Source organism: Carcharhinus amblyrhynchos, chromosome 3 (assembly GCF_965287045.1).
Source record: "Carcharhinus amblyrhynchos chromosome 3, sCarAmb.v2.hapA, whole genome shotgun sequence".
Lineage (NCBI taxonomy): Eukaryota > Metazoa > Chordata > Chondrichthyes > Carcharhiniformes > Carcharhinidae > Carcharhinus > Carcharhinus amblyrhynchos.
This window is the reverse complement of record NC_137326.1, coordinates 75,303,400-75,323,682: the sequence shown is the minus strand read 5'-3', so window position 1 is coordinate 75,323,682 and position 20,283 is coordinate 75,303,400. Positions and strand designations below refer to the sequence as shown.

Genomic DNA, 20,283 nt, shown 5'->3' with positions numbered 1-20,283 from the left:
ATCAGTGAGGAAAGTTAGAAGTGTTGCCATTGGAAAAACGATGAAGTGGAAAATCGTGTGAAGAGCCAAAGACTGGGAGACTCTGCCATCAAGTTTGTCCAGCACAGTGAAAAACAAGGCAAACAAGTTGGAATAGTTCAACAAGCAGACTTTCTCTCCAGCAAGGAAAAGGTTGAGATCTGCTACGTAGCCCAATGATGTGGAGATGCCGGTGTTGGACTGGGGTAAACACAGTAAGAAGCCTCACAACACCAGGTTAAAGTCCAACAGGTTTATTTGGTAGCAAAAGCCACTAGCTTTCGAAGCGCTGCTCCTTCGTCAAGGGAATGGGAGATCTGTTCACAAACAGCATATGAAGACACAAACTCAATTTATAAAATGATGGTTGGAACGCGAGTCGTTACAGGTATTAAGTCTCAAAGGTACAGACAATGTGAGTGGAAGAATGTTAAGCACAGATTAAAGAGATGCATACTGTCTTCAGACAGGATAGTTAGTGAGATTTTGCAAGCCTAAGCAAGTCGTGGGGGTTACAGAAAGTGTGATATGAACCCAAGATCCCAATTGAGGCCGTCCTCGTGTGTCTTCTGTAATGTAAACAGGGGGAGATCTTGATCTCATGTAAATTAGATGGTCAGTCAGAAACCCCAGTTTATATCTCTCCTGACTGCTGTTCCTGTCAGTTTCCAATATGATTGGGATGGGAGAATCGTCCCCTAGGTGTCTATTATGCATACTCGTGTGTACTTGCCACTTCTTGAGCCAGAAGGAGAGAAGTGAAATGTCAGATTTGCCTGATTGTCATGCATAATAGACACCTGGGGACGATTCTTCCATCCCGATCACATTGAAAACTGACAGGAACAGCAGGCAGGAGAGATATAAACTGGGGTTTCTGACTCAACCATCTGATTTACATGAGATCAAGATTTCCCCTGCTTACATTAGAGAAGACATACATGAGGACAGCCTCAACCAGGATCTTGGGCTCACGTTACACAATCTGTAACCCCCATGACTTGCCTGGGCTTGCAAAATCTCACTAACTGTCGCCTGGAGACAAGACACATCTCTTTAAACTGTGCTTAACGCTCTCTCCACTCACATTGTCTGTACCTTTAAGACTTGATTACCTGTAAAGACTCGCATTCCAACCATTATTTTGTAAATTGAGTTTATGTCTTTATATGCCCTGTTTGTGCACAGGACTCCCGTTCACCTGACGAAGGAGCAGCAAGCGCTCGGAAAGCTAGTGGCTTTTGCGATCAGATAAATCTGTTGGACTTTAACCTGGTGTTGTGAGACTTCTTACTTTGTTTGGCAGGCAGCTCTCAACGGGCAAGACATCTGGCCTCAGTTTTCTTGATACCAGGGGATGGATTGCTGCAGACTTGTTAGATGTATGAATGGCAATTTAATGCAGCTGGCTCTCCCAAAGAAGAGGCAATGTGGGTGTTTTCTCAGCCCCCCCATCCAACGAACGTGACACCCCCATCACCTTCACCTGTTCACGTGAGAACACCATCCACCAGGTACACGGTAATACTCTTGCAACTCGGCCAACATTGTCTACCTGATATGCTGCAGGAAAGGATGTCCTGACGCATAATACACTGGGGAGACCATGTAGATGCTATAACAACGGATGAATGAACACCGTTCAATGATCACCAGGCAAGAGTGTTCTCTCCCTGTTGGGGAACGCTTCAGCAGTCACGGGCATTCGGCCTCTGATCTTTGGGTAAGCGTTCTCCAAGGCGGCCTTCACAACAATGCAGAGTCACTGAGCAGAGACTGATAGCCAAGTTTTGCATACATGAGGATGACCTCAACCGGGATCTTGGGTTCATGTCACACCATCTGTAACCCCCATGACTTGCCTGGTCTTGCAAGATCTCACTAACTGTCCTGTCTATAGACAATACACATCTCTTTAACCTGTGCTTAACCCTCTCTCCACTCACATTGTACCTTTTGAGACTTAATTACCTGTAAAGACTCGCGTTCTAACCATTTTGTAAATTTTGTTTTGTAATTATTACTTTGTAAATTGAGTTTGTGTCTTTATATACCCTATTTGTGAACAAAACTCCCATTCACTTGACGAAGGAGCAGCAAGTGCTCCGAAAGCTAGTGGCTTTTGCTACAAATAAACCTGTTGGACTTTAGCCTGGTGTTGTGAGACTTCTCAATGTGGCTCAAGGCAGCCCTAGCAGAGAACGTTCCCACCCATGGCCCCTGGTAAAGAAGTTGGACCTAATGGAGGTCCAGCTTCCTGCAACATTGGATGTCTGGACTGATTCAAGACAAAGCATAACATCATCCTGTGCTCGGTGAATGGAATGCACTGGCATTACTACAACAATGATGGATCCAAGTCATAAATGAGTATGCATGAATAGACATTTTAAATGCAGATGAAACTAGACTATTTGACCATCTTTTGCCAGACTTTTTTTATGTTTAATGGGGTTAGTTACAATGGTGAAATTTGAAGCAAGGAATGTGGACATTGCTATGGTCCGTGCCAACATGGATAGCACCAAAAAGCTGTCAATTCTTGTGGTGGGGAAGTCCAAGAAGCCTTTGGGTTCCACAGTACTCCATACTAGGTACCTTGAGTTTTGTGATATGTCAGTGGTTTGATTAAGGGGTTTGATTAAGAAGTTTGCAGGCAATAAAAAATTTGGCAGTGTAAGTTAATGAAGAAAAAAGCTGTAGCCTGCTGGAAAATATCAATAGACAGTGCTTCATGAAAATCAAGATAGAACCCATGCAATACAAGGCAAATAAAACTGCCTGGATACCCTCCAGCATTTTTGAGGCATGGGTCAGGAAAGTGAACTTGAAGTTTCAATGGAAAAAAAGGTGGCCATCAATAAAGGCACTGCCCTGTGCACCCTGACTACCCTGACTTGAAGAACATCAAGCTGTTCTTGCCTCTCAACACCATAGCTATGCTCCACCCAATAGATTAAAAGGTGATTCGGAACCTGAAAAGCCACTACTGACAGCTGTAGCAGTTTACCGAGGCCATTGATAAAGATGTAGGATTACAATCCCACTGGACTGATGCTGAATTTGACGTGGTTGAAGGTGAAGGAAGCTACAATCACAAAATGCTTCGATCACACTAGGTTCAAACAGCTGCACAAGACAATGAAAAGGAGCAGGGTGGTGCCAACAAACCCACTGATGCACTTTTTACTCACCTGTAGGACTCATCTGGCATGGAGAATCAGACAGACAACCATGAAATTTAAATGGAGGTGGACGATGCCATACAATGCGTGTTCTTGTATTGACAGGTGATGATATAATGAATGGAATATGTTTTTCTTCTGAGGAGGCCAATGACCCTGGAAAATTCTGATGAATGCCCATCTCTTTGCTTACTTGTTTCCCTAGTTGTTGCTGTGATGGCTGCAGAAATACTCTGGGATTTCACACTACAGTATCAAAACACAGATGAGACATATGACTTCATTGAGAACATTGTGAACAGTATCATGCATGTCCAAAAACAGCATGCCAAGCAGAAAAAGATTATGGAGTTTATCTAGTACTAACTCCCTGCTTTCTTTGAGGCCAATGCCCTGCTTTTATCGAGGCCAACATAATATAAACTACGAGTAAATGGAATAAAGACTTTTCCATGTTTTTAGTGTTTTACTTTTACCTTTACTTTGGCATTTAAGTCTGTAAAACAAAGTAGTGAATGATAGAAGCATTTATCAGCATATTGAGTTGCATAGAGATGTACTCGGGTGGCTAATTGGGCTTCTGCCTATCAGAAACGTCTGCTTAACTAGAATTGAAGGTGGCTCCCCTGGGATTTATTGAGAATTTACTGTAATTTCCAATGAAGAATCTTGCATGGCTAACTATTTGTATTAGTTATTATTTAATCTTTTATCCTTGCCATAGAGATGCTGAGCGTTCAGCCATCAAAACCACTTGTCATTTGTTGCATAATAGATTTAAAACTTGGGATTTCCAGTAAGTTCCTCTCCCAAGTTCAAAAAATAATCTCTGCATTTTGTGGAACTTGGCAAGTATTCATGATTAGATTTGGTGCCACTCGATACATAAGCTGTAACAATTGGCCGTTGAACATTCATTGCAGTTTTGGAGATCTAGGGTGGGATTCTCCGGACATTCATGCTTCTCTCAGCCCGCTGTAGTAAACGGAGATTTGGCTGAGCGCCAAATTCTTCGTCCTCTCTGGCAGCCATGACGGGGTGTGAATGGGTGGAGAATTCTAGCCCTAAACTTTGAGGATAATGACACATACGCTAGTGGTAAATGGTTTGGTTGTTCGTGTTCACATTTTTCTGATGGGGACAGGTTTGAACTGAAAGGAGAACTGCTTCCAGGCTACACATACCCTATCCCTGGCAGTTGGCTCAGAATGTTACTAATGGGGACCTGAGGAGGGTTTTCTATATTTGACCAGAATTTTTTGTTTTTGTTTTTTTTTCTGTGAGATGGAATTCTCTTATCCCATTGGCTGTTCAAAATAGTAAATGTTAGCAGTAAAAAGTTGATTATTTAAAACAATGTCCACATTTTTTACTCAATCTCTGAGGAGGAACTGGTAATAATTCTGGCTGTTTTTTCTTTTTTTCCTCTGTCTTCCAAAGAAGCCCAGTTTAAGAGGAATTTTCTGAGGTGTCCCACTGGGATGCCCTGTATTTAGTTGAACTCATTCAACTAATACGTAGACTACGAAAGACAGTGTATAGTTAAAGAATGCAAAGAAATTTATTTGCTAATACATGCATCAGAAGGGAGTCAATGGGGTTGACTGTCCTCTCTGAGCTAATCTCACAATTGTAAAATTGTTACATTATTCTGAATATTTCAATATCCCTCCCAGCCTCATCAATCAGACTAGGGTCCAATTACAATATTACACATTATTACTTTAATAGTGTTCCACCTGTCAACAGGAATAGGAGATCATTAGCTCATCGCCCCAGTAGGTTCCTCCCCCATTATCTAAGAAACCTAACCCACGTCCATTCTGGTAACCAAAGCCACCGCTTGCAGCTGTGAATCTTAATTGGCAAAAGGAGCCATTCTCTGCCCGAATCTGGCCTCCTTATCAGCTTGCGAGACTTCTCTAGCCTCACTACCCATGAACGAATCCACTCCCTTACATACCAGGCCTATTAAACTTGCTTTCACGTATCCAGAAACAGATCAGAGAAGCTGCCTTTCTATGCTCCATTATATTAAAAAAATGTTAGTCTGTCTATCACCGTGTTTCCCATCATGCTGCATTCAGAACAAAGTTGTCCAAGGTGCACTATACATATCTATAGAAAATACAGTTTAAGCTTATAATACTTGGTTAATTTGCTGTTATACAGCTTATATTACCTTTGCAGTTTATAATTTTTTTGCATAAATTGTTTCAGGCACATTGTGAATTCTCATTATAAGGCACTTTAACATTACCTTAACCTAGTCTACTTATTATAGTAAAACTAAAATGAAGAATCTCATACTAAGAATTCTGTACTACCCCCCTCATCACCCAGGAATACTGAGGCTAATTAAAGCTAATTGTATAGTTCTGGATCATGCCATGCAATCTCTTTTAATTATTCCGACATATGGGATAATTTCTTTATTTCTGGTTATTCCTTGTAGTTTGTCTGCTCACTGGACGCTCCCAGAGCAGTGCGGTCGGCCAGGGTACCATGTTGTGGGTTTCCTGCAGCACACTGTGGTCTCCATGGGTGTCTGACTGCCACACTTGCAGTGTCATCAACTCCCCGTCGAACATTAGTGCGGACCTGACCTCCATATTTAGATCTTCATTTAAATGTGATTAGAAGGCCTCGGACTGAAGTCTCAGGGTCTACTAGCGTTCTCCCCCTGTCCCCCCTCTCTCCCCGCCAGGAGTGTTTCACTCAGCTATGTTTATAACAGCTCCCCACTAATAGGGAACTGGCGACCCGATCCCTTTGGAGTGAAGGGAGATTATGGAGGCTCCCCAGGAGCTCAGGGTGAGGGCGGGGGGGTGGGGCTTTGCAGGGCTTCTAGGGTCGATTGAGCTTTGTGTGTGAGGGGGGAGTTGGTTGGAGTCTGGCTGCCATTCTGCAGTCTGACAAAGGGAGGTGGACAGAAGTGGGCGTTCACGATGGGCCGTTGGGGGCAGGGTGGGAAGAGGGCTGGCCCGGATGCGTCCGGGCGTATGGGGGGGTGATGGGAGGCAGAGGTGCAGTGTTGTGGGATCTCATGACTGGCAGTGATTAGGAGGCCAGCAGTGCAGGCCTCCCATATGTCGGAATAATTAAAAGAGATTGCATGGCATGATCCAGAACTATACAATTAGCTTTAATTAGCCTCAGTATTCCTGGGTGATGAGGGGGGTAGTACAGAATTCTTAGTATGAGATTCTTCATTTTAGTTTTACTATAATAAGTAGACTAGGTTAAGGTAATGTTAAAGTGCCTTATAATGAGAATTCACAATGTGCCTGAAACAATTTATGCAGATCTCAGCTCTGACAGATTGGCATGCGCCGTGGCCCGCTGAACGCTATGCTGCCTGACTCTCGAGCAGGAATAGCACCCCCCACCCCAATTTCTGTTTCATGCTAGGGGTCTCTGTGATGCACAGAGTGTGGGAGATTCAGTGGGAATCCAGTTTTTACGCAAATTCGACATTTCGAAAAACTCTGGCAGTGAGTGGCAAAGTAGAAAATGGTTGTTCCTTTCCGTAGCACTGACATCTATCACTTTATGAAGCATGAAGCACATAAGGGTTCCTCAAGTAGATAATTCATGTATATAATTGCAACAAGATCAGGGATGGGGGAACTATGTGCTCAATAAGGCATTTGACAAAGTCCCTCATGGTAGGTTGGTACAGAAGATTAAAGCTCATGGAATATGTGGTCAGGTATCTAGATGGGTAGAGAACTGGCTTGCAAAGAGGAGTCAGAGAGTAGTAGTGGAGGGGTCCTTTTCTAGCTGGAGGCCTGTCACTAGTGGTGTGCTGCAGGGTTCAGTACTGGGACCTCTTCTCTTTGTAGTGTATATAAATGATTTGGAAGAGGGAGTAGGTGGTGTGATCAGCAAATTTGCTGATGACACCAAGATGGCTGGATTGGCGGGCAGTGGGGAGTAGTGTCTGGCAATACAGCGGGATATTGATAGACTGGTTGATTGGACAGATACATGGCAAATGGAGTTTAATCCGGACAAATGTGAGGTGATGCATTTTGGCTGGAATAATGTAGCGGGGAGTTATATGGTAAAGGGTAAGTCCGTAAGGAGTATAGAATCGCAGCGAGACCTGGGGGCGCAAGTGCACAAGTCTTTGAAGGTAGCAGTGCAAGTGGAGTGTGTGGTGAAGAAAGCCTATGGTATGTTAGCCTTTATAGGAAGGGGTATAGAATATAAGAGCTGGAGTCTAATGTTGCAGTTGTACAGAACGTTGGTTAGGCCGCGTTTAGAGTACTGCGTCCAGTTCTGGTCGCCTTACTACCGGAAGGACATGGAGACTCTGGAGAGAGTGCAGAGGAGGTTTACCAGGATGTTGCCTGGTATGGAAGGACTGGGGTATGTGGGAAGATTGAAGAAATTGGGGCTCTTTTCCCTTGAAAGACGCCGACTGAGGGGGGATCTAATAGAGGTATATAAGATTATGAAGGGGATAGATAGAGTAAACAGAGGTAAGCGATTTCCTATAATAGAGACACGTAGGACAAGGGGCCGTGGACTTAAGGTGAGGGGGGGAAGAGGTACAACACAGATATTAGAGGGAGGTTTTTCACAGAGGGTAGTGGGGGTATGGAATGCTCTGCCAAGTAAGGTGGTGGAGGCAAACACACTAGAGTCATTTAAGAGTAACTTAGACAGGCACATGACTGGATTGGAGATGGGTGGATATAGGAGATTGTTTTAAAAAAGGGTCATTAGCATTGGGGCGTCCCTGGTAATGTAAATGGATATGGTATGGTAATAATGTTTGTTCTCTTCTCATTCACAGGTTTTAAGTCGGTCCGCTTCGTGTCCAACGAGGGGCATACACACGATGGGTCGTACTGGGGCTCCTCTTGGTTGTTCGAGATTGGCCTAGTGCTTCATGTCGTTAGTGTGTGCCTAAACTGGACCAGATACTGGGCAAGACGACAGCTCAGTGACTATCGCTGATTGCTGTGCAGACACATGGATTTGGGCCGGTGTCTGTGGGAGTTCGCGCATTCTCCCCGTGCTTGCGTGGGTTTTCTCCGGGTGCTCCGGTTTCCTCCCACACCCCAAAGATGTGCTGTTAGGCTGATTGGCAGGAATAAATTGTCCCTAAATCAGATTCCCTCAGTTTGGATGGCCATAAAACATTAGACAGGGGTCGTGGGTGGAGAGGGGGACTGGTGGTGTTGAGATGGCGGCGCGGGCTCGTTAGGCCGAAGGGCCTGTTTTCCGGGCTGATTTTTGTTCTTTGTTCTTTCTTTGTAATAATAACCAAATAACCTTTGTTATATTTTGCAAACAGGACTGTCTAGAAGCTGCTCTGCTGTGGCTGGAGAGAACAGTGGGGGATTTATTCCTTCTCTGAAGTTTGAAGGCGGTGAGAATGAAGTTTGTGCTGATAAGGATCACTGTGCGGATCACCTCTGGGGTGAACATGGATGTTGTGAACCATATGGGAGTGATGAAGAAAACACGGGTCATGAAAAACTGCCATCGTCTGCAGAGCTCCAATCTGACCTCCTGGAATATCTGCTTAGCCAGGACTGAGGTCTTGTGTTGCAAACTGATTACAGGGTAGTGGCACTCACTAAGTTTCTTTTTCCTAATTCATTTTATTTTTATCCTGTAAGGTGCATATAGTGTTGTGGAGGTCAGTGAGACCTGCTGCAATCCAGCAAGTTGAATAATGTGTTGAGGAATCAGTGAGGATTTGCTGTGTCCAATGAGCCTAGTCATGTGCTGTGTGGCTCCGCTGCAATTCCTTCAGCATTGGCAGCATCCTGTGGGAACATCCAAACTTCTCAATGCTTTGAATCTGAAAGCAGCAGTCTTGCTTGGGTATGATTCTTGAGGCAGCCCACACTCTGCCCTAGCTGTCATTCATTGTTGAGCCTAGACTCCAAGTACCAGCAAATAAAATGACCTTTAGGCAGAGTCTAAAATAACTCCCTTATGTGTACTTTGACTGACAAGCAACTTGAAAACCTTCTCTTGCCCAGGGATATTCAGGCAGCCATATGTTCACTCCCATCACAACTCCTTAATTCAGCATAGGCCAGACAATGCAAATCCCCCGCTGATCCAGGAGCCTTCAGATTAGTGTTGTTGTTGAGTTCAGGGACCTTGGATTTAATCTGCAAGAGTTTCTATAGTCAGTCTGATGTATTATGGAAATTTTGCAGAGTTCTCATTAAAGCTTGTGTATCACACATTGTAAGCTACTGTGGTGTGAAGGCAACGAGAAGCAATGGAGCTGCTGCTAGGAACAGAGACCACTATTGGAGATGAGTGGAGTCTGCATCTTGTGGGGATGGGAGATGAGGGAATTAGTTCCCTGAATGGATCTAGTCCAGGGTTAGTAGTCAGTTTGCAGTGTGCCTGGCAATATACAGAACTTAACCCAGCAGATATGTTGCCTGCCTGTCCCTTAAGATTGCACAGGACTCTCTCACCCCAGGAGACCAGCCTACCCACTGTATAAAGTTAATACTCAAAATATCCAGTTCAAGAAGCTATATGCAATGACCACAGTCCTCCATTGCAGACATGGTCATGCATTGTAGTGTGCTCGTGACCTTGAATGAAGAATGAGTGGTTTATTAACACTTCAATTATATTCGTTTTTCACAGGAAGACAGGCTGCTGTCCTCAGATAATCACTTGATTCATTCAAAGTGATGCATGATGGTCTGAACCTTCAGTTTATGGGAATTTAAATATTGCAGAACCGGATTGCAAAAATCCATTAAGATTTTTCATCTAATTTACTGTTTTATTAGAGAGCTTATGTTTTACTTGTTATTAGCAGATTAGCTGTCTGACATGGAGACTAACATACAATAGCTGTAGTTACGAAAGCCTGATCTCCCTGAAAGTGCCTTATTGCAGAAATAAGGCCTAAAGGTTACTGATAGCACCCTAAAGTGATCTCAGACTAAAGCAGCTGATTAGTGAATATGCTGTTAACCATGTTATTTAGTAGATGCACAATGGTTGTATATTTGCAATATTTTTAAACTTTAACACTCCTGTATTGACACTTTATAGTTCTATTACATTTCAGTAACATTACATGGTACTATTACACACAACACTCCTGCATTAGAATCTTTAAACTGCTTTTTAAGGACAAATGTTAAGGGTGCTGAGCACCAGAACCAGTCCTCTAACTCCACCGATATTTTCACTCCAATATTCACTGATAAAATTATTTCAGAGATCTTTTGATTAGATTTGAGTTCAGCCCTTTGTTTTGGCTTGCAGTGCCCAGTGTGAAGTGTTTTTTGTCATCTGGAGCCTTTTTATGTTTAATATAGGCCATGTGAATGACAGCTTGGTATCCGCATTGACACACTAACCAGACAATTCCTCATTGTCTATGATATATGGCCCTCAACTGTGGTTTCTTTTGCAGTATCTCCTGTATAGAGTTGGGCCAGAATTTGTAGCAAATGACATCCCTGAAGTGACATCACCCTTGCAGTCAAAGAACTGAGTTCATCTGAGATTGAGAAGCTAAGGTGAAGTCAGTTTGTTGTGGTCCTATGTGGTACCATGCTGTACCTGAGTACTTGACAGATCCATGCCAATCCCTAAAAGTGCCTGCTTTCAGCAATACTCACATGCACCAAAACTTGTAATTTTGCAACAATCAATATCCTGCACAGTTCTATTTGATTCTCATTTTATTAGTGTCACTTGCAACTATAAAATGCACTTCAAGGTTTACCGTTACTGGGGAACTAAATGCTTCGAGTTAAGTAACTCACAAACCTATTGAATTAATTTATCCATTTGTGACTGATTTCTTGTTATAACTTTTAATAGATGTAAATAGAGGATTGATCCCAGGTCCACATGACCAATACAGTCAACATTACTTTGTCCCAGATGACCATTAGGTTGCCACTGAAGTTTGGAATAAATTAATGGACACATTTATTTTAAATTAATATATTCTGTGCACAAATGTGGCACTAATTAGTTGTCAGATATAAATTAAACAAAAGCAACTTGGCTGACAGATTATGAAACTTTGCACTATATATTTACCCAAGTAAATAAATGTTCTTTTCTTTAGTCATGAGATGGTTGTGTTCACAACTAGTGCTGAAGATGGGACTATTGCAGTCTTGTTTGTGATACGTGGTATTGAGATAGAAAGATTCTTTGTATGTTGGGCGTATACTCTAAACACAATATTTCACTTCTGAGTTGTGTTCTATTTCCATGTTAGAAACAATGAGATAAACAGAAATGTGCTATACGTGGCCACCTCTTGGGAATGTGCAGGATATGCTGACCAACATTTCCATTCAAACCAGGACACTAAATCCAACTTCTGTTTGATCCTGCGGATTTAAAAGCTCAGTTCAAATTTGTGGGGTCTCTCAGAGCTTCAGCCTGCCATGAAAGATAGTTCACGATCTGCCAGGAAACATCACCATCTACATCATGTCCTGGAAATTATCACAAATACTTATGTTAAATAAATCTATAAAAATAACCAGGTAGTGTGTATTTGTAAAGCAGATAATGGAGCAGCAGCTGCTATGAGTTTGACTCACATTTTCTGGCTCAATGTGACTAATTTTGTTCATCAGATCCCTTTTGTCTTGTGAAAGATTAACTCTGCTCTCCTTGAATCCTGCCTGACTGACATGGAGTTTGTGACAGCCATTCTGGATATTACTTTCTCATTTGTAACAGGGTGAATGTAATTAACCATGATGTGAGGTAGGAGAAATCCATCACCTCTTTCTGAGGCATCATAGCAATGAATACAGCTTTCAAAGATATGGGGACTAGGAATGGCAGCTTAACAGATCCTGACCAGGATAAATCATTGTGAATTATCACTTCCATCCTTTATTAAGCCTAGAGGCCCCAAGAAGCAAGGTGAAGTTACCACCATACAAGGATACCAAGTGGTTCTTATCACTACACAAATGTGTCTAACTTGTCTGGCAAAAACTATTTTAACCATTATCCTCTTTTTGCCAAACATCTGTTGGGGTTATGTGGCATCAAAGTTATATAAACTATAATCCATTACATATTTCATAAAAATTCCAAGTGCCAGCACGGAGTACTTAAACTTTATACCTTTGTCCTTTACTCAAATTGCATATTTTTGTATTTTGTACTGTGTAAGCAGTAAAGCTTATTTTGAAAAAAAAATTTTTTAAACTATATATGATCGTATTAACGTCTGTTCCTTATTTGTCAGTGTTGTGGTCACCTTTAGTAGCATCAATTTACTTCAAACACATTCCAAATGCTACATAGCTATATCACAAGCCTGCAGATGTATTCCTTATCCAGGTAAAGCTGATGAGGAAACTGTTTGAAAGACAAAGGGCTTACATTAATATCAAAGTAATTTACAATTCCTTCAACTGCAGTCAGTGTTGTGTAGGTAAATATCACAATTGTTACGCTGCAGTAAGCCATCAGCGCTTTAAGTGAGCATCATGACTTAATACCATTCCTCTGCCATTTCCCCATACCCCAGCACATTGCTTAAATAGAAACAATCATCTAATGCCTTCTTGAATACCTTGATTGAACCTGCCTTCACCACACTTCCAGTCAGTGCGTGCCAGACCCCAACCATTTGTTGTGTGAAAGTTTTTTCCTTGCATCACATTTGATTTTTTTGCAAATCACTTTAAATTTGTGCCTTCTTGTTGTGGATCTATTTTTGAGCAGGAACAGTTTCTATCTGCTCCATTCCCTCATGATTTTCAATATCTTTATCAAACCTCCTCTTAGCCACCTTTTCTTCAAGGAGAACAGTCACAACCCACCCACCCCCCAACCAAATCATATATTAAGTTTCTCATCCCTGGAATCATTCTTGTAAACCTATGTACTCTCTTCAATGCAATTCACATCCTTCCTGTACTGTAGTGCCCAGAACTGTACACAATTTCAACTGAGGTCTAATTAGTGTCTTGTATACATTCAGCGTAGCCTCCTCATTCTCATATACTATTCCCCTGTTAATAAAGCCCAGAATGCTATATTAATTGTTTTATTAAATATGGCAGACAATAGGATACAAGGTCCTACCAACATTGGTTGAGAGGACTGAATGGCTATTGGTGGTGTTGACTGAGAAGAATATATTGTTTCCCAGACAAGACTGGCATAAGATCTTTCTATTGACCTGTGCAGATTCATCAGAGAAACAGCCTGACTTCCAAAAACAATACTACTGTGTGGAGTACAAACCTACTTCTCAAAGCCTGGAACTTGAACCTGTGACCTGACTCAGCGTGCAGTGTACAGCCAAACCTTATTTTTCTAAATTTCCATTCAAATATTGTTGAAATGTAGAAAATAATATGCAGAACACACAATAACTTTGATAAGTTTTAGAAATTCACTGAGAATTAGCTGATAATTTTAAACAATAGCTGATCTCATTCACTGGTGGGGGGACCTTTCCTTCCAAATAAAGTAGTAAAAATACTGAGGCCAGTCAGTATCTGTGAAGGCAACTCAGCATTTAGAACTGAACCCTTTTTTCATTTTTACTACTTGCCCAACTATGTTGATTTAATGATCAATAAATTCTTTCCATCATTTATTTACAGTCATTTCTAAAAACACTGGTTGAAACCGGCTTTGTGTATAAAGCCTGTCAGAGAGCAGTAAGCTTTTTCAAAAAAAGAATGAAGTGTTTGTTTTTTTTCCACTCGTGAGTTTTAAACTGGTTTCCTCAAAACCCCAGTAGCAATACCCAATTTTATCACTGGAACATAACTCTAGATCATTGTCCCTGAAATGGTCCCTCATCCCTGTCATTGCTCTACTCCTCAGATTCTTCTTCATCTTCCCATTCTGAGGATTCAACTGCTTCTTTCTCATTCTCCTCACGATTCAGCAGCTTCTTAAAGATGTCAAACTCTTCCCAGGATGACTTGGCCACTTTAGACAGGAAATAGTTTTCGCCGGTGGTGAGTAGGTCCTTTAGTTTCGGGTTCACAATCTGAGTCTGTCCCTTCTTGTCCGGAGTCTGGTATAGTCCTAGCCGCTCCAAGAAGATGTGACGCTGCTTCAGTTCTTCCAGTGACACACAGAATAATCCTGAATTTGTTATTTGTGATTGTTTTATTCCCATTCGGAAGTAGGCGTACTGTGGGGGAATATGGAAGGCAAAATTAATGTAGCAGCAAAAATATGGGTTCATGGTAGAAGTCATACATTTTCGGAAGATGGAATTTTGTGATAAAAGAGAACAATATCAGTACCATGAATCAAGTTTCTTTATTCCTTTTCCTAGCTCAGAATTCTGTCATTTTGGTCGCCTTTGAGGTCAGCTTTTTTTCCCCAACATCCCTCCATTTGTTCCATTAAGGGCTGTTCCTTTCTTTTGATATTCCTGTAAAACCTGCACCTTGCCACCTCTCTCCCTTCTTTAAAACTTCAACATCCATTCACTATCCACTGCTCTAAAAGTATTTTCATATATAATTAACACTAGGAATTAAAGTCATTACTTGCAGGATCCTGCTCCAGCCACAATATCAAATGCACATGTACTTCAAAAAAGCACATCCTGCTACAGCACAGAATTTCACACAACAGAACAATGGCACCTGGCTCATTGCACAGGTGCTAACTCACTGAAAGATCTCTTTTTAACTGTCCTCAAAACCTTCTCTATTTAAAAATATTACCTCATTCTCTTTGTTGTTTCTGTTGATGCATTTACATGCATTAGTAATTGATTCCTCAGCAAGCCGACAGAAGGTGAAGACAGAAAGTATGCCAATCTCAGAAAGGCTATTAGGTTAGAGATTGCCTTATTTACCCGCCTGCTGAAGAGCTGGTCATGATCTTAGTTGAGGAATATTTACCATGCAATGATAAAATTTGAATGGATTTTGTAATTTGGAAAAATAAATGTCTGGTATAAACAATGGAAATATTAGTAAAATTATAAGAAATTGGAACAGAAGGCAGTCATTCAGCAAGTTCATGGCTGATTAGGTTGTGGCTCTTGTCAATAAAAATCTATCTAACTCAGCCTTTTCTGGTATAATTAATTAACTCTCTCCCTGCCTGTCTCCATGGAAGAGAATTCCAAAGATTAACAACCCTCTGATGGAAGAAATTCTTTCTAAGTGCACTTTTACTCTGAAACAATGCCCTCTCATTCCAGTTTCTCCCACAAGAGGAAACATCCTTACAGCATCAATCCTGTCAAGTCCCTCAGAATTTTATAAGATTCTTCAATAAGATTACTTCTCATTCTTTAAAACTACAATGGGTGTAGGCTCAATCTGGTCAACCTTTTCTCATACGACATCCCTTCATCCCCAGAATCAGTCTTGTGAACATACTCTGAACAGCTTACCATGCAATTATGTCCTTCCTTGGGTAAGGAGACCAAAACTGTACACACTACTGCAGGTGTGGTCTCAACCCTGTAGAGATGTAGCAAGACCTCTACTTTTACTCTTATCTCATTTGCAATAAACATCAACATTCCATTTGTCTTCCAAATTATTTGCTGTATCTGCATGTTAACTTTTTGATATTCATATACAAGGACACCCAGATCCCTCTACATTTAAGCAATATTCTGTTTTTCTATTCCTGAATTATTCTTAAGAATAATTTTCAACCTAAAAGCTAATTTGAAATTTGTGTAGCACCCTTCATATCTCAAACTTGTCAAAGGGCTAGATATAGAAAGAATTACATTGTCCAGTTACTGTTGTGTGTGAAAGTATTTTCTCAATAAAATATAATAGAGAGCAATGGAATGAATTAATTACAAATATGTGGAAATTTTTTTTTATTGGTGTTAGTTGAGGGAGAAATGTTGACAAAGACACCAGGAGAGATCCCTCCTCTCCAATCTGTGCATAGCTATTGTTAATATTTATCTGACCAGGCAGATGTCCTAAAAACAAGAATTTTTTTTAAAAAATCACTGAATATAATTATGTTGGAATTTTACAGCCTTGCTCAATCCAAGACTGGAAAATCCTCGCTGAGATCAATGGACATTTCCATTGTCTGTCCCTCACCCACTCTGATTCAGTGGTGGATGGGGCAGTAGAATTCCAGATAATGATTACAACAATCAAGATTAATGCCTTCTAGATGTTACTTGTAATAAAGTAAGATATGAAGGATTGAATCCCAGACGCTATGGCAAGATTTTTAAAGAGTTTTTAGCTTCTCCCATTAAACATTTTCTGGTGAAAGTATAACTTTTCACAAACACCAAATTTGTAATTTATATAAATCAGAATGATTTATTATATAACTAATCAGGAAGAACAGAGCAAGAGGATGCATAAATAGAGTGGGATGGTCCAACACAAGAGAGCCTTACAAGGATGTGTCCATTACCTGGAACTTGTATTCCAATTCTTCTGATTTCTCAAAAAGGACATTGGGTGAAGTCTGGAGGATTGTTGTGACCTGCTGACCTGTGAAGATACACTTGTCTTTGAAGAAGCGCACTGTGTTGTTCACCTGCTTTGCAGAAAGATTCAGGATCTGTGGGGACTGCAGCAAGACACTCTGCAGACTGCCTAGAGGAAAGGAAATGCACAAGAGAATCTTCACCATGGCCTGCAGGGTGTTCCACTACAGAATGTATTGCTACACTCTAATGCAATGCATCATCACTCAACGCATTTCAAAATCGGCTAATTTAATGGAATTCTTTGAAGCTATAGAAAGAGCAGGTAAGGATGTAGTAGAAATCACCATCACTGGGTCAACATCCTGGAACTCCCTCCCTAACAACACTGCGGGTGTTCCCACACAACACGAATTGCAGTAGTTCAAGATGGCAGCTCACCTGCACAATGCGCAGATTGAAATTAGGATTGGGCAATAAATGCTGGCCTAGCCAGTGAGGTCTATATCCCATAAAAATTAATACTACAAACTATATATACATATTTGGCTTTTGAAATGTCTTTGATAAGGAATTGCATAGTAGACTTGTGACTAAAGTCAACATACTATTTCAGGAGATATGGAACAGAACTGACAGCAAACTCGCTACAAAATGACTCAGGAATCAGAAGCATAATTTTGAAATTTACAGATGACACCCAATTGGAGGAGCATCATTATGGAGAGGAGGACTGGACTCCTTAGCTACCCAGTCTATCCTTCTTTTTGAGAACATCCTGAGATTAAATCAGTCTATTTGATGTCACAACTGACTCTGAAATGACCTGCAACCTCTCATTCACACCATTGCTAAGGTCTACTAGTCCCATCACCCCTGCCTATTTCAGCTCATCTGTTGCTGAAACTCTCGTTTGTGTCTTTGTTATTTATATTGACTTTTCCAATGCATTCCTGGCTGGTCTCCCTCGTGCTACTCTCATAAACATAAAGTTCCACAGCGAGTCCTGTTCTCCCATTAACCCTGTATTTGCTGACCTACACTGGCTCCCAGTCAAGCAATGTCTTGATTTTAAAATTTCTCATCCTTCTTTTCAATTCTTCTAGGGCCCAGCCTCATTTTGTCCAATGTCATTGATTCCCACAACCCACTGAGATATCAACACTCCTCAAATTCTGGCCTCTTATGTATTCCCAGTTATAATCACTCCACCTGGGTCCCACGTTTTGGAATTCCTTCCCTACACCATTGTGCCTTTACGTTGTTTTCTTCCTTTAAGGCGCTTCTTAAAATCCACCTCATGCAGGCCACATACTATAGATGTCAGCATATAAGTAGATCTTTGAAGCCTTAAATAAATCCCTGCAAAAATGGGGTCTGAATTTTACGCCCACTATAAAAGTGAACAGCCAGCATGGGTGTGGGGATGGTCACCATTTCAAAATGTCATCAACCTCCAAGGCCAAGAGTGAATGTGTTATGTGCAACTACCCAACACAACCAGTATTGTCTGCTCCAGTTACAAAGTGCCAAAAAGTAAAACAAACATTTGGAGGCCCAAAGAATTGAGACAAAATTGCTAATGCGAGTATAGTATACCATTGCTGGTGAGGATATGGCCGTACGTCAAGTATATGTTAAACATGATGACTTTGAAGGCAGAAAAATGGGGTTTTGTATATGTCGGGTCAATTTCAATGCCACAATCTTGATACTCTTTGGAAAATAAGTGTCTAAATGAGATAGAGAAGTAGATGAATCTAGGGGTCCATGTGCACAAATCACCTAAAGATAGAGACGCACAAATGAGAAGTTACACTTATCAGGAAAGATAGGTATTGGAGGTCTTTTCTCTAAAAAAAAGAGAACAGTGAGGGGAGACTTGATAGAGATCTCTAAAATCATGAAAAGGTACAATAAGAGATAGAGATGTTTCCATTTGTGTGAGAGATCACAAGCAAGAATTTAAATGTACAATGGTTACTAATGAGGCTGATAATGAAGCAAAGAGAGATTTTGTTATCAGAGAGTGATTAGAATATGGAACTCGATACCACAGGGAGTGGTTGAGGAAAATAGCATTGATACATTACAGACGAAGCTGGATAAACATGAGGGAGAAAGGAATAAAGGGGCTCCAGGAAGAAGGAAGCTTGTAGAAATGACCTGTTTCAGTGCTGCAAGTGCTAAGCAAATAGTGTTATTCCAGGCAATGTCACATACAGGCAAGACAATCACTAACACATTATTACTTTGTTCCATTAATCTCTCATTGACAAAAGAATGCTGGTGTGTAGAGGCCCTCCTCAGACAGCTGGAGAAGTTCAATGCCCCAGAGGCAATTGATAGTAATGGGTGATAAAGTGAAACCAGCGCAGAATGGACAGCAAGATAAGACACAGAGAAAGTGACCCTCACCATTCTGCTGTAAATGCAGGTTACCATCTTCATATGATGTATTCAGTCTCTATTGAATGTACTCAATCAAAACAGGTCTGCAAATGAAACAGGCAATAACCATTACTTTACCTTCTCCTAGACCATGCTTCTGCAGGTTGTTAATACGTGACTGAAGTTGATGCTCCTTCACTCCAAACAGTTCTGGACATTTTTCCAGGACCTTGATGATGCTGGTTTGGTTTAGGCCAAGGAGGTTGAGGATGTAAAGTGTAGAGAGGCTCTTTTGTGGCGGCTGTACAGCAATACTGGGATTCAAAGCAAGCAGCTGCTTCATCTGAACCTGGCTAAATCCCAGCTTCAGGATGGATTCGGCCACACTCTCAAACCCAGAGGCATCAATGTCTGACTTTCCAAAACATTTCACAGCAGTTTGGCGAAGAGCTTCCAGAAAGTCAGATTTGATCTTTGGAGCTGAAAGAGAATCTGATGACGTTTTCTCAGACTGACTGAGAGTCCTGGCTGTAGAGAACCCACAAGTGATATATCTCCAAGATCCTGCATTTTGAGAGTTGTATTTCTGTGTAGAGGGAAGCTGCCAATACCTGACAGGGGGCTGGATCCTCTGGAGACGACAGTGTAAGAGCACAGCCTGAAATATAACAACAGGGACCAGGGTGAGGAAAGAAGGGAAATAGTCCACGTGTAGCACAGACTGTACATGGAGCCCAAAACCTTTCAAATTTCCCTATATTAAAACGTCGAGGCAATGGACAGGCCCAGCACGTTACATTCAAGGCAGACTGAATTCCAATCACAATATCAATCATCTCATTAAGCACCATAGGATTCACTTCCTGTCTTACTGAAGATCAGTCCAGAGTATTTATTAAATATCACCCCCATGTATTGACAATCTACAGACTATCGCACTCTCACACAGCCTCCTGTAATCACCATGTTTTGGTCACAATTCTATTCCTTTAGAATGGAATCAGCACCTTCCGTGTCTCTCCCCTCCCAGCTCCTTATTTATCCCTCTCCGCTTCCTTCACCCTCACTCTCCCTCCTCCTCCCCTCTCCACCTCCCGTTAGCCTGGCCTGCTGTGTCACTCCTTTCAGCCTCCGCCTCGTAGCCGCCCCAGTTGTCTGTGTCCGTTGGTGATTCGGCCTCTCCAACCAGCCGTTCCCTAGACAAACGTTCCGGTGCCGAGCGAACGTTCCACCTGCTGCTGCACTGTGCCCCCTACTGGAAGGTCCAATATGTGTGCCTGTAACGACCAGGGT

General features: G+C 41.6%; 2 protein-coding genes across 3 annotated transcripts in view; one reads left to right on the top strand and one right to left on the bottom strand.

Annotated features, from left to right (window-relative positions):
• Positions 1–12,413, top strand: part of pask (PAS domain containing serine/threonine kinase) — a 56,426-nt gene extending 44,013 nt beyond the window's left edge. For both annotated transcript variants that reach the window (XM_080185322.1, XM_080185321.1), the window contains one exon: positions 8,512–12,413. In XM_080185322.1, coding sequence (XP_080041448.1) covers positions 8,512–8,756 — 245 coding nt within the window. In that variant the 3' untranslated portion in view covers positions 8,757–12,413. The remainder of the gene's footprint in view (positions 1–8,511) is intronic.
• A 75-nt stretch (positions 12,414–12,488) lies between these two features.
• mterf4 (mitochondrial transcription termination factor 4) lies at positions 12,489–20,060 on the bottom strand. The gene is made up of 4 exons (XM_080185326.1): positions 19,954–20,060; positions 19,129–19,648; positions 16,584–16,768; positions 12,489–14,352 (listed from the first exon to the last, which is right to left on the bottom strand). Exons 1-4 carry the CDS (start codon positions 19,954–19,956, stop codon positions 14,026–14,028), a joined length of 1,035 nt encoding a protein of 344 aa, XP_080041452.1. The 5' UTR covers positions 19,957–20,060; the 3' UTR covers positions 12,489–14,025.
• Between the last annotated feature and the right edge of the window lie 223 nt (positions 20,061–20,283).

Coding starts and splice junctions, on each gene's coding strand:
- mterf4 (XM_080185326.1), bottom strand. Junction 16,769..19,128: donor GAAGCATGGTCTAGGAGAAG/GTAAAGTAATGG, acceptor CCTTTCCTCTAG/GCAGTCTGCAGAGTGTCTTG. Junction 14,353..16,583: donor AATTGGAATACAAGTTCCAG/GTAATGGACACA, acceptor ATTCCCCCACAG/TACGCCTACTTCCGAATGGG.